Genomic DNA, 15,421 nt, shown 5'->3' on the forward strand with positions numbered 1-15,421 from the left:
AACAAATTGTATACGTATTTTTTATTTTTTAATTATATTACAGTTTTCACAATTTTCAGGAAAATGATGCACGTTTAACAATGCATATTTGATTATATTAATATGGTTACAAGGACATTTATTTTTTGTTGTATTAACAGGAGATTGGTTGCATCCATTTTGTAGTTGTTTATATACCAAATAACATTTCTATCGAATAAGCCTTTAGTTAAGGTAATTTTAGTTTTGTTGGACTAATAAATATTTTTAAGGAACCATTATTCACTACAGCTACATCTGGTTGTTACGGATGCAATCAAATTCATTAATGCAACTAAGTATTTTTTCCGTTTAATGGACCACTCCATATCTGCATATATGTATGTTTGTTGCATAAGCGATGGAAAGTGTTACTGCTGTTTAAAAATGTCGTTACTCGTTGGTAAAACAAAAAACTATGTTTCCACATTGGGTAAAGGTAATTTTGTACATGAATTTAACTTAATGTTATAATTTTGGTGTAAGGTTATTAGTATTGTATTAATTATAATGGATTCATTAATGGTAGTTCATTTTTTTACTAGACTATCACAGCCAACGTTAATAACATTTTCTATAAAAACTACTCTTCTAAGATTTCTAAGTACAGCTTTACAGAGGCCAAAGCCCAGGGAGGCAATAAAATGCATCGTTGCTTTTGTGTTAGCAAAATTTTTAACTGAAACTGATATAATCCAAATGTTTGTTTGAAACATAAAAAATATGATGAATATAGTTGATACACAAATTTAAATATTCTAAAATATATTTTAGGTGTGAAACATAAAAACACATTTTATTGTTTTTTCATATTAGCTTAACGCTTTGTTTAGAAGGTATAAGTACGTTTTTATGTAAAATATTCAGTTATTTTCTGGTTCGGTATTATTTTTTTTTATGATACCTAGACCATAGCTGTTTAAAAAAATTGCTTACGAATTCTGAAGAACTTGTTATTGTAATAAGCTCACAGCATTATATGTTCATTTAGTATTTATTTCCAGACTTTAGTCATGTACTAGGTACACATAAAAAAGTGAAATAAAAAAAACACAAGAAATAAAGAACTCCTCGGAGTTATAATAAATAATAGTGATAATATTAACAATAAATGTATACACAGATATATGTTTAATTAGGAAAAATAAATGAAGTAATATTTAGTTGTGACAGTCTTGGTCGAACAACCCCGTTTTAACGACTTTTTTAATTAAAATGTATTCTCTGAATGTGACCCTATTACAATAACAAGTTCTTCAGAAATGGTAAACAGTTTGTTGAACAGATATGGCCTATGTATCATAAAAAAAAAAAAAAAAAATACTGAATATTTTCCTTTAAACCGTATCTAAATCTTCTAAGAGGTCACAGGTCTTCAAGAATTACTATACCAAACTGAAAGTGTTCAAATTACTTTGAAATAAACGTTTGTTTGTTACTCACTCAAGAATTTAACTTGGTAATTTATCAAAAATGGATAACCATGATATAAAATATAAATTAAGTACGATTATGTTTACTGTCAAGATAATATTGACGCCATAAAAACATCAACGATTAACGACAGGCGTTGAAGTCCCTGTACATATATATATTGTGATCTCCTAAGTAAACTATCACTCTGGAGCGCTGGTAACAAATCTAACGCATTGTATACATTTTGACAACATTATCAATACACGCATTATGCTGTTGAACAAAATCCTTGTACAACTTAAGTTAGTACATTCATTCATACGGTGCGGTATATGTTACTCGACGGACCGTGACCATAAATCGTACATTGTATTGGATTCGACCGAATAATTTATAGGTACGACACACAACAATGATCCTTTGTCTTTTGATTATTATATGTAATAGTTTGTGTGCTGCACGAGAAACGCAATAAAAAAATTTAAAAAAAACCACACAACTCCGCTGTTTAATGACAAGTAAAAACTGAGTTATAGGACATTGGATATTGCAAGTTTTCAAAAATGACTATTAGCATTGGGCCAAGTTCATAAATTTACCCAAAGTTATTTTAAACAAATTTAGTTTATACAACACATTATATCACATCTTATTGACCAACTCAATAGCTATAAATCATTTTGTAGCGAATATTGAGTAAAATAATTATCATCATTACATATTTTAGACACCGTAGACATTTAATTTTATTACACTCTTTCTGGTTTCTTTGAACGTGTAGAGGTATCCATTTTTTGTATTATATACGTATAATTATATGTTATAATATTATTATGATTTATCGAGCAGTTGGTGGTAATACATTTTGTGTTAAAATTATTCATTTATTTTTAGCGTTACCCGAATAGAGTTTCATCAATCGTATATTATTGAAATTTAGTAGAAAAAAATTCAATAATAATAAATATAAGCCTTGCTTGCATAATCTACCGCAGCAGCCAATTAATACATTTCTCACTTAGCATATACCGCAGTAACATGAAAAATATATTATATATAATCACTGTAAGATTTATTGGATGAGCGGCGGACATAATAATCATTTACTGCTGCATAACGGTGGCGGTATTTTCTCAATTAATATTTAAAGATTTATTAGTATAGCCATGGCCGTAGCAAGGGGAGGGGGTGAAAGATGCCTATGACCCTGGCGCAACATTTAAAGAGACACAGAAATTAAGAAATTAGAAAAATATAGAAAATCTTTATTTGTTAACAAAAATCAAACGAAGTAATGTATTATTATATTATATAAGTGCAAGTTCTTTATACTTTCAAAAAATTAATATTATTGTTGGAAAAAAAACGGCGTATCGTCTCACCAAAATAGTATAACATAAGCTGTAAAAAGTACAATGATAGAGTATAATAATTAATAAGAAAATCGTTTATTGCAATAAAATTCCACTTGAGTATGGCTTAAATTAAGGTGGATATATTATTAAAAATGATAACAAGTTAAATAAAACACATAAAGTTAAAATTTGTATTTTTAATATCATATCTTTCTCAAGATAAATTACTCCTCTTTAATTAAACTAAAGTTAACGTTTTTTTTTTATATATTCTGGCTTCTGCGGATTACGTGTAACACACAAGTGTAGCACATTACTGTTGTGGCAATATTTTAATATAAGATGTGACATTCTTCATTACGGTGTAAAAATATTCCTATATAAATGGCGCTGATTCCATTCTTGATGAGATACTTACAACTAAAATACGACATAACTAGAGTTAGCCAGTACAAAAGTAAAAAAAAAAACACTCCATACGCGTATATAGACAACTACATTGCCATTTTCAATATGTACCAGCACAATTTTTGGGAATTATAACATTTTAGGTACTAGATATGAATGCAGGGTCATCACATGTGCCCCAGTCGGAAGGCGGATCCAGCAGATGTTATTGTAACGCGTGTGTCGCATTATGAATTTTGTGATGAGGGCCGACGACAACAATACACGTCCATTGCTCTACTCTGTTATTATTTCTACTCTATTATAATAACATAGCAATGACGTTAACTGGATAGAAAAATAAGTATTTCCGAGAGTGGAAATCCGTAAGTATGGTGGTGAGGAAAAATAGAATACATTTTTTTTCGAATCTCTAAAACTGTTATTTTCAACTGACGAGCTGACAACATAAATTACCTATGAAATCGTCAAAGGATTTTTATCAGTTTCGGTTTTGTGTAGATAAAAAATGACAATATAGGTAATTAGAAAATTGCTTTTCATTATTATTTTATATAGTCTTTTTTATGTAAAACAGTGAATTGTGAAGATGTTTATTATTATTATACATTATAATATGTGTTGCAGACAAAAAGTAATATGACCATAAACGAACAAATTAAGCTTTGTCAAAAATGTTAACTAAAATGTAATATTTTTTAAAGTAACTGCATGTATTACTTTTATTGCCATATTTGTGTTTACTGAGCAATTTGTAGAATAAGTAGTGAGTATTTGTTAATATCCAAGAGACAGAGCTATCTAGCAGCACACGTTAGAAACTGATCCTTTTGGTTGCATATTATTATGTTGTGGGCATTGCATTGGGTTATTTTTAATGAACACTGCATTTCTATACATTTCTCTACGCTGTCCACACAAATATATGCAAGCAACTTTGTTAATTAACAAAGCGCTATTAGAAAGTGAAGTCGAACGTTTTGGTAAGTGTAATGTAAATGTTTTGTACTGACGTTTATGTTTATTGACCCGGAGAGCCGTACTGAACAATTTACATTTTAATAGGCTTGTACTTTATAACGCTATTAAATGTTTTTAATTCTGTCGACTACGATGACATCACGTTTCCGGTCGACGATCAAACGACTGTGGTTTCTTCAAAGCATTTTAATGATTTTTAGTTTTCTCACTGGACATCCACAGGAATTTATTTTAAACCGTATCCGGTATCACTCAATAATATTGTAGCTTTTACTGCGAATCAATATCATATTATGTATTTCATGTAGGAAACGCATGTGAAATTATCATTATAAGTTCACCGAGCAGAAACGATCTCGCAAATCTTACTGTTACATATTCAAGTATGTCGACTTGTGTATTAGTTGTCCGGTGCCTCTTCACATACAAAATAAAGTTCAATTAATGTAAATCAAAACATATATTTTGTCCATGTCAAGCGACCTAATGTACGACGAGGTAATACGACGGTAATGTATCCTGTATGCATTATGTACGATAAAATATAATAATAGATAAGATTTTTTCTAGGAAAAAATTTTGTTAGGAAAAATGTTAATGATGGGTGAGCGATAACATCAAAAAATAATACGTTCTGCTAACATGATTAGCGTTGGAGATTTTAGCAGATATTGCACGGCGCATAATAATATAATAATAATCAACTGTTCTCGGCAGTAATTGTATTGCGCAATGCTTTTATCTCCTAATGTGTGCTCGCTCCTGCAGTGTCGGTGTACATCAAAGGGAACGTTCGATACTACATGTTAATCTTATTACGTGGGATTTCAAACAGCTTGGCGTTATTGGATACCCGAGAGAGCATTAACCGTACCGCAGATGTATTCGTTTTTGAAAATGTGGTCACCAAAACGTGAAATGTGACTGCTGTTTTTTTTTATTATTATTACTCTTAAGTTTTTAATAGTCGAAATAAAACACTATATTGTATAATAATCTGGCTACAGATCAAATTGTAATAACACGAGTGTTGGATAATTTTTCAGATCCTAAATCCTGAGGTAACCTTCATGAACGGATGTACATATGATTTAAAATATTGTTGTATTTAATAAAATTGACACGCTTTACTTCTTTTAATAATAATAGACTATTTAAACTATTATATGGACTGTAAGTTTGACTGTCTCAAAGTATACATACAAAAGGTACGGTGAGCTCTTCTTTTTGAAATCATCACAGCTCAATCTAATGACTTCTTATTGACTACTATATATTGTGTTTGTGGATAATCCTACTACAAAGCGACCAACTAAGAGGACATCTGTATACCGCGTGTCAAGTGTTACGGGTTAAAAACTAAAATAAATTTAAGACAAATAAAAAATCTAAACGAAATCCAATCAAACCGCTGATAACGTATAGCGTTTTGTCTTATCTGAGTCTGATAATAAACTGTATTACGTTTAAGTAACAACAGTTATTAGTTAGTCAACTGTTAATTACTGTTATGTCCATCCATCTTAATATTAGTCCATAAAGAAATTAAATATTTAAATAAACCTTTAACCACAAACATATTTTTGTGGTTATGGGTTTATTTAAATGTTTATTTTATTTCTTTACTATAAAACAACCACAAGCGTTACTTAAGTTTTTTATCCTTGTAACTTGTGAGCAGTGAGTACATAATAAGTTGCATAGTAGTTTTAAAATTACCCACGTGATACAGTGAGCGTTCCATATTAATTGTATAGGCGGCTCAAAAATAGAACATTGCCGTTTATGGGAAGTTGTGTGCAGAATTTTATTTCTTGTCTTGTAAATAAAAGTTATAAAACAAGAATATTCATTTTTTTTTTACTATCCCTACGTATCCTGTTACTGTTGCCGCCCACAATCTCATATCATATAATTTATACCGTTTTTAAATATATATATATATATTATTCGCTGACCACCGAAGACTTGTAGATGTGTAAATATGATTACCCTATTCGGTTGCCATTTAGACTTTTGTCTCTCTATGACCATTCCCGGATTCTTCACTGATTTATACATTAGAAACTTTTTTTTAAGTAAACATCATTAAAAAAATTTTTACACATTTTTATTTACATAAATGGTTCAATTTTTGTAAATATCTTATATCATCTAAAAAAATATTGTGTAACATACAAATGAATAAAAAACAAATTTTATTACTTAACCCTTTCGGTCCTGACATACTCGTACGAGTAGGCAACATTAAAAATATCGTCATTAATTTAATTTTTAATTTAGGGACATAAGATATTCATAAAAATATTCCTTAATATACTAAGATTCATTAAAACATTATAGAGTCCACCAAAAGGTAAGCATTTTATATTTATTTGAAGTATTATGGTAAAATATTTGAAATTTCCATTTTGATAATAAGACACTTCCATTGTGATTACATTTACCGCTATAACCACTGAACAGGTTATAGTAAAAATCTGGAATTTTTTTTTCCATGAGTTAACATGTTTATATAACGTAATAACCATCATTGCTAACTTCAAATGTCTTTAATCATATTATTAATGACAACAAACATTAGCCTTATCAAATACTTCTACGAGTAGGTTAGGTAGTAAATGGTGTGTTGATCGAATATACTTCTACGAGTAGGTTGAGCAACGCATATGATAACATAATATTATGAAGCTTATCACATTATCATGATAAAATGAAAAATAATAACGTACGTTTTTAATTTTTAAGTGCAAGTTGTAATTCTTTAATTTATTATAATTAATTAATTAATTAATTCATACAATGACTAAACGCAAAATGCTAGACACTGACATCGTACAGCTCTTAGACGGAAACAAATTCGTTTCCGTTTTCAGACAATTTGTTTGTTATAATTAGTTTTAATTCATATCATACTTTATAGTATACCAAAGTGAAATACATGAATTATAAAAATGTGATTTATTACTATGATTAATAATTTACATCTATACTACCTAACCTACTCATAGAAGTATGTTTGATTGACACCTTTACTACCCAACTTACTCGTAGAAGTATGCTGCATTTACACCCATACCAACTGACCTACTCGTAGAAGTAATTGGACCCAACTTATAACTTGTTGCTTATAACTTAGTCAAAAATAAGTTTTGAGATCTAAAACTTTGTAAACATATTATTTAGGACTAAATGAACATGGGAAAAAATCGTCGATTTTTTTTTCTAGTAAATATTTTATATATTTTGTACAATGTTAGTCGATTTTGTAAAATTCATAAAGAATTTTATGCAGAATAAAAATACTAGTACACTAGTTAGTAGCAGTTATACACGGCCGCATTTATCCCAGTTTATTTACCAGTTAATCATAAATAAACTACACCTATTGGAAAACAAAATTTGATCTAAAATATTATGATTGCCGTTTTTAAACAAGATAAACCTAAATCTTTAATCCTTTTTTTATCTTTTCTTTAAAAATTTATGATACAAGGGAATTATATAATTTTGTATACTATGAAATAGCATTGAAATTTATATGTGGTATTTAAAAATTATATTCTAGCGATAAAAAACTAAAAAGGTTAATTAAATCAATTAAATATTTAAAGGAAATAGTCGTTTATATCGGTTAAACGAGTTTTAAATTATACAAAAAAGAAGACTGTTATAGATACATGCATAAGCTAAGGAAATGAAAATATTACCATTACATAAACAAGTGGTTGGTAGCTTTTTTGTGGAGTAGTCAACAGATGTTTGTGTTTACAAATGTGTTGTTGTTTGTTCTCACCATTATAAGTAAACTCAGTAGTTCTAAAAAACTATTATTTGTTAACTGATATATGATAATATATAATATGGTTAAAAACATACAATTTGCTTAGTCCTCTATACTATTGAAAAAGCCCCCAAAAGAGGGTTGGAATAAGTTTAGTTAGAATTATGTTTATAAAAATCGCTCATAGTTGCCATCCAAACTGTATTTATTTTAAATGATTTTTGTACCTTACGCATCGTACATTTCTGGACAAGTTATAAAAAATAAAATATAATAGTTGAGCTGGCTAAACTAGGTAGGAGTATTATTTTACTTGTGTAGAATAGAATTATTTTTTTACACAGGAAATGGCATGCTTACACGTCTGGTTTGTTATCTGCTAATAGTTACAGCTCCGAGTTCACTACTTATTTGACTAGAGTATTGCAGTAAAACAAAAAATGTGTATTAAATCTTATCCGTTGACCATATTCCTGTGGACTCGACAGTATACAGTCGACATGTGCACACACCACAGATAAACTTATATTTTAGCTTCGATCGTTTTTATTTTTATTTTTTAGATGCATTTTTAAGACTTATGAGCTGAAAATTAAAATGAATATAGTCTTAAAATTTAGATTATGAAAGCTATTTTGGGTTTAGGAATTAAAACATTTATATAAGGACTATTATATGAGTACTATATAACTACAATTTTTTATTATTAATAATAATACATTTTTCTAATATTTTAATTTGATTTAATTGATGTACAATTGTGTAAATAAACGTCAATGTTGGCAAAACTGTTGTTGTTTTTAGAAGATAACTATGCCTACATTATAAGCTTGTACAAATAAAAGTAAGATTTGTTGCTATGATTCCCAGATCCCAGTGACTCATCCGATTATGTATGTTTTTCGAAGCTTAACAACAGAAGGCAAATAACTATTCGATAATATAACACTCAAATGTACCCAAGAACGACGGTGCACAGAACATATTATTCGAATTGGGCTAAAAACAATATAACAGTCAATGTATTAGTCATTAACTATATAATCTTATTACTTTACACGACCAATGTAAAGTAATAAACTTTAATAGTAGTACTATAATACTTACATGATTGTTTACATTCTAAATTATCTAGCCAATTCCTGGTCTATATTGGTCGATTTGCTACATGTTTATATGATTTAGCATGGTATCATAAATACTGTTAAGGAGATAAAGCTGTCTTAAGCTAAACTTTCCTATATTTATAACTTCTTTAATATAGATTTTTTTTTTAAAAATACTATAAAATATAACACTTTAATTGTTACATTTTTAAATAACGCTTATAGTTATTATTAATATTTTGTTTTTTTTAATGAATCTTATGGCCAAATACCATAATAAAACATAAATAATACATAGTATGTATTAGTCGACTTAACCCTAGTTTATATGTTTTTGCCTATGTGTTTTTAATATTATGTAACGACAGGCGAGACCCTTCTTGTTTTACAATTAGTGCGCATGTGTTTGTAGGCTGGCCCGCATGTTACAATCACATCATTAGATATTCGACAGTTATTTGGGATTATTTTCAACTACATCCGAATAGCTGACAAATCAAAAAGGAACAATAGCTGAAACGGTTTCACAATGTATGTAACACATGAGCTTATTTTACATATTTATACAAATTGAACGGACCAGAGGTAAACCACTTTAGTGTACAGCACTTGAAACACGAATTTAACATTTTTATACCATGTAAATATATGGACAACTAATTTATAAGGAAATTATGGTAAATAAAATATATTTAAAAAATCAAAATATAAACAAATTGCAGAAACATTGTAGACAAAATATAGTCGAATTACTTATAGTGTACTATGTACATTTCGTTGTTATTTCTAGTGCGTGCATTTTTTGATTTTTGACAAACAACTCGATTGAGATCTTGAGACTTCGTCAGCATATATTTTTTTTAAAACAAATCTAACCCACTCTATAAACAGATTTAAGGTGTATCGGTAAATCTATCGAGCGGCTAGTAATGGGTTAAAAAGGATTTCTAAACATAGAAAATGCGCCTCGTCACGATGACTAATTACATAATATTCTGATATGCGTCCACGTACACCCTTTACACTTCATTGTACATACTATTATTGTATAATATATACATACATACCAATTAATGTATAATTTTATAGAACCGGAAAGCGCATAGACGTTTCCGCGCGCTTGACTTGTGCGTTGATAAATAATTTTTCTAATCGATCGGATTAAAGATAAAGATTTATTAGTATTCCAATCAGTGCCGTGTTTAAAGGGCAAGTCGGATAGGCCTACCTACAAAGTTTTGACGTTCACACATAAGTTACCATTTCTGTTGTGATTGTTTGTATGGTTAATGTGTAAAAATATGTAAAAATGTGGTTCTAGGAAAGCATAATAGATAAACGATTCTTAAACGTTCTATTGTACCTCGCCATAAGAATTAAAGGATCTTAAATCGTCACTTGATATTGGAACGGTAGTTGACCCATTTTTAAATAAAATAATTTACCGGGTAATTTTCAAGGAATTTGATAAACCTTTTCCAATATAAATAAAATTGATGTTTTTTAGGAAAACTGGAATTAGTTCTCCCAAAAATGTCATAACCAATAAAGTCTTTATATTTTTAGTGAAGGTATCAATACTATTATTCTGTACTGAATACAATCACGAATGGCTTAACAAATTGACAGTATCTTATTTTTATTTATTATTTATAATTAGTAATTACCAATTCGATGGCATTAACACAAGCCATTGAACTCTCGGACATAATCAGCGGAAAACACATGACAACTATTATGTTTTTAATAAGGTCGTTAAACTTAAGTTTTTTCTCATGTAACGAAGAAACTTTATTTACATATTCTACGTGTCATTAGCGACATTTAATAATAATTACGATAAATCGATCCGATAAGGATTATAAGGACTAGTGTAATAGTTATTTTATAATGTAAAACATCTCATCGATAACTGTTTGAAATGTTTGTTACTGCTTTTCCAAAATAATAAAGTAGACGGTAAAATGTATTTTTTAAAATTATTATTACAACTAAGCCATGACTTCTTGGGTCATTAGCTACAAAATTAGATAAATTACAATAATTTATACAGTAAGGTAAGATTACTATGATAAATTACAAAGGTTGGTTTGTATTATTTAAAATAACATAGTTTTTTTTTGTTGAGAAATCCAAATGTGTTTTTCTGCTTGTGTGTACGTTGATAGGGCCTCTCGTAAACGTTCTGGTTGTGTTATCTAGTATTTGTGACAACAATTTTACCACCTATTGGTTATTTGTCAGTGAGCAAGCACAGAGCACTCGGTCGTTTACGATTTTATGTGTTCACATAAGAAATGATTAAATTTATTTTATCGTACAGCCTAATTCAATACAGATTTAAATTACTAGATAAAATACCAGAAAAATATATTTGTGGTATTCGTTAAATCGGATTATAAATCTGCAAATGACCATTTTAATCAGATTTTTACAAAAAAATACATGGATTACATAGTATATATTAATATAAATAGTTGTCATTATAATAATCAAAATTTATTAAAAAAACAGTATTATGCATAGTTTTGTAAAACAAGGCGTAAAACCAGTTCCAGGCTTACTTTTTAGTTTCAATTCGAATGTATTGATTTGTTTGTCTATTCCCACGTTAACTTTTGTAACTAGTTTTAAAGTAAAACATGATTGAGTTGCGTATGAGCTTCGCTTATATAAAACTATGTATGATCCTATCCGCTGATCCTATTTCTTTGAGTAGTATTTCTACTCCCAATCGATAAAAAAAATAATGCGATTGATACTAAAAGAGGACAAAAGCTAAAAAAATAATCATTTCTTCACCCATAAGACCTTTAAAAAATTTGACGTTCTTTCAACTATCAATTTTCACTCAATATCTTCCCGAAAAAAATTATTGGACGGAGTCGAAACTTATAAAAAATATTTATTTGATATGTCTCTATCCGAAAATAGTCTCTAACATAAATTCAATATCCTCCCCCATTCCCTCAGGTTTTTTCGTTTTTGTAATATTATACCTGCAGTTTACAGACTTTTACCTGAATTTTAAACTGTTCTCAGAATATTATTATAAGTAATTATTACAATAATAATTGTTAATTGTTTATATGGACGACATATATTAAATAATACGATGTTTCTCTAATTTAAAATTTTTAAGTTACTTAAATTTACTTAATATTTTGTGGGTTAAAAAAATGGCTTTACTTTATTATCTTTTTGAAGGTCTGGCAAGTTGCTCCAACAAAATATCAACTATTTTAGTTATTTTTCTCGTTACATCTGTATCAGAAATATTTATACAGGGTAAAGCTGGTTCAAGCACCATGGTTTCCTAGGCATTATGACTGCAAGGTACAACAAATTAGAACATGGTTTTTCCATTTCATTTATCCAAAATGTATAGTTATTTATTTGATTCTAATTTAACGTACTTGAAATACTAGGTAACTTACTAACCAACTGAAAGCATAGAGTTAGAACCAAAATAGAATCAAATGTCTAATTAAATACAAAAATTAATAATTAGTATAAGTTTTAGGTGGCAATTGTAATCGATTTCTTACCGATACTTATATAAGTGTTATACACTTTTCAAAGGTAATTATTTTTACCGAATAACCGACAAAAAAAAAGTTCTAAAGAATATCTTGATATGAAGAACACGCAAGGAAAAAAACAATTTTTTCATCTAACAATCAAGAGATACTACTTGAATAGATGCACACTGTATTTTAACTTATTTATTACAAAAAAAAAAAAAATATGTGTAAAACATAAACGTACAACGCAAGTGCGTAAAATACATAAAATAAAATTGTGGTACTTAGAATAATATATCGCCATAGAAAAAACACGTAGGTCTAAATAAAACAGAATTTTAAAGAAGTCATATACAAAGAAATAAGCTTACAGCAACATTCGTAGATATCACTGGGTAGCGTTCGCACATGAAATATAATTTAACTTATGGTCGCAACGATTTATATTTTTTAACAATATATCATTTACCCACCACTAATAATGATTTTACAAGAAATTGTGTTTATTATTATTGCAAATATCATCATTGCTCAAGGAACACTTCGGCCAGGTATTATATTGATCAAATTTTATTATATTCATTAAGGTTTCCCTTATTTTGGACGATTAAGAACAGGTTAAAAAATATGAGCCAAATCGGTCCAGCCATTCTCAAGTGATGCGATTACCAACAAACGATACGGTTTTTCTTTGTTGCTAAGGCATCCCATAAGAATCTAAAAAATATTCACTTTAACAAAAGTTGTTTCATTTTTCATGCCTTTGTGAAACACCCTGTTTATTTGATTTATAAAAAATAATATTTAAAAATAATACTTGAAAAATGAACAAACTATTAAAAATTATTCGAATAATATTTTATTCAAATAATTAAATTTGAAATTATTCGAATAATATGTTTGGAACAAGTCGCATAAAATATTATTCGAACAATTACAAAAATAATTATTCGAAAAATATTTTTAAAAAGTCTCGATAGTCCCGTGTCATATAAATGGGAAACTTTTAGGACCTTTTTTATTTTACCCAACAGAGTAATTTGACATCTTGGGGGCATAACATTTCGAAAAAATCCAAAATAATGGATAACCTAATATACATAATATATAGTTAATGCCTGTTTATTGGACCAGATCGACAAGATAAAACTTTGGTATTCACACCTGAAATGAACAGTAAAGAATTGTTGTTGAATTATTGTTATGATAACAGCGAACAAGTTAATATAATTGGCATAAAAAGACAGACCATTAATTGGGATCATTCGAGAAAGTCAACCAAAAAAAATGTAAGAGTGTTACAATGGAATATTCTATCACAAGCCTTAGGCCAAAATATGGATAACTTTTATCGGTGTCCGCTTGAAGCGTTGGAATGGAATAACCGGCGATGTGCACTACTCGAGGAAATGTTGACACATGAACCCGATGTTATGTGCTTACAAGAAGTCGATCATTTTGATTTCTTTAATAGAGCTTTAGCCACGCAGTCATATACTGGTATATTTCAACCCAAACCGCGTTCGCCTGCTATTGCAATGCCTGATAATAATGGACCAGATGGGTGTGCAATATTTTACAATAATAACAAGTATGAGTTCCACGAAAAATTTGAACATAATTTTTATCATTTATCAACTAGTAATTGTCGTAGTGCACAGGTGGCGTTATTAGTCGTACTAATAGATAAAGTTTCGGGAAACAAGTTCTGTGTTGCCACCGCTCATCTCAAATCACGTAAAGGTGGAAAGGAGGCATGTTTAAGAAACAATCAAGGCAAAGATCTGTTGAGTTTTGTATCTGAACATGCTAAAAACTGTCCCACTATTATAACTGGCGATTTCAACGCTGCACCTTATGAACCCGTATATGAAACTATGTGCAGTTATCCTGAATTCAAATTGAATAGCGCATACAAAGAACCCGGTGAAGAGCCAAAATTTACGTCATGGAAGATAAGGCAGCGTGAAGGCGATTGTAAAGAAACTCTTGATTACATATTTTACACTCCAGAATACCTAACTATTAGAAGCATATTGGCCATGCCAAAAGAAGAAAATGTTCACAAAGACAGAACTCCCTCTTTATTGTACCCTTCCGATCACTTCTCTTTAATTGCTGATTTTTTCTTTAACGAAACTTAAAGAAATAGTCTTGTTTATATGGTATTATTATATATTTTTTAAGCATATATTATGGATATTGATTTGTATTTTATTTGTTTTTGAAACTCCGATACACAACTTAGTGTTACTATAATATTTTTGTGTGGTCATCAGGCTTTAATTATCACACATTTTATGTATAAATCACAGTATTAACTCTTTGATACAAATTATTTTTTTTTTAACACAATCCAACATCCTAAATATTGTGACTGCTTTTACTCTATTTCGTAATTTATAAATAATATCATTGTAATCGTTTACCATTGGGCTATCTGCCAGTAATTTAATAATTATAACTAATAAACATAAAATGTAATATTATAGAGAATCTATTTTTTAGTAGTTATTAAGAAAATGTCGATTGCAATAATAACAGTTATACATATTATTCTAGAATTTAATAAATGTACCGACACAACACTTGTTTCTTGTTTTATATTTAAATAACATGTTTATATCGCTATATTGAATGAAAATTAAAAAAACAATGTTTCATAAACTCGTTACAAACAATATATTGGGCGCATTATACATTAGGGTATTTTTTATTTTATGCGATCGTCGTTTTGCTGTGTAATAAAAACAGCTATAAATATCTCAGATTTAAATGATGCTGTCTGTTAGGAGGTTAGAAGTTGTAATAGCTTGGCCACGTTATAAC

At 28.9% G+C, this 15,421-nt stretch overlaps 1 protein-coding gene across 2 annotated transcripts; it reads left to right on the plus strand.

Moving 5' to 3' along the window:
• The first annotated feature begins 11,073 nt into the window (after positions 1-11,073).
• On the plus strand, positions 11,074-14,879 carry LOC126832802 (nocturnin-like). 2 transcript variants are annotated; one of them, XM_050563758.1, is made up of 2 exons: positions 11,074-11,125; positions 13,727-14,879. In XM_050563758.1, exon 2 carries the CDS (start codon positions 13,762-13,764, stop codon positions 14,734-14,736), a length of 975 nt encoding a protein of 324 aa, XP_050419715.1. In that variant the 5' UTR covers positions 11,074-11,125; positions 13,727-13,761; the 3' UTR covers positions 14,737-14,879. The 2 variants fall into 2 exon arrangements, with proteins under 2 accessions (XP_050419715.1, XP_050419714.1); XM_050563757.1 differs by lacking the exon at positions 11,074-11,125 and adding an exon at positions 12,972-13,143.
• The last annotated feature ends 542 nt before the right edge of the window (positions 14,880-15,421 follow it).

The sequence above is a fragment of the Adelges cooleyi genome, unplaced genomic scaffold (genome assembly GCF_023614345.1).
Source record: "Adelges cooleyi isolate 19-005CV unplaced genomic scaffold, UGA_ACOO_1.1 ACOO_flye_CR_arks_rails_tigmint_CR_PRNA_167, whole genome shotgun sequence".
Classification (NCBI taxonomy): Eukaryota; Metazoa; Arthropoda; class Insecta; order Hemiptera; family Adelgidae; genus Adelges; species Adelges cooleyi.

Bases quoted from the DNA above. Each gene is read 5' to 3' on its own strand.
- LOC126832802 (XM_050563757.1), top strand. From the start codon at position 13,074: ATGATTTTACAAGAAATTGTGTTTATTATTATTGCAAATATCATCATT. The intron at 13,144-13,726 runs GTATTATATTGA...TTATTGGACCAG, and splicing joins TCAAGGAACACTTCGGCCAG to ATCGACAAGATAAAACTTTG.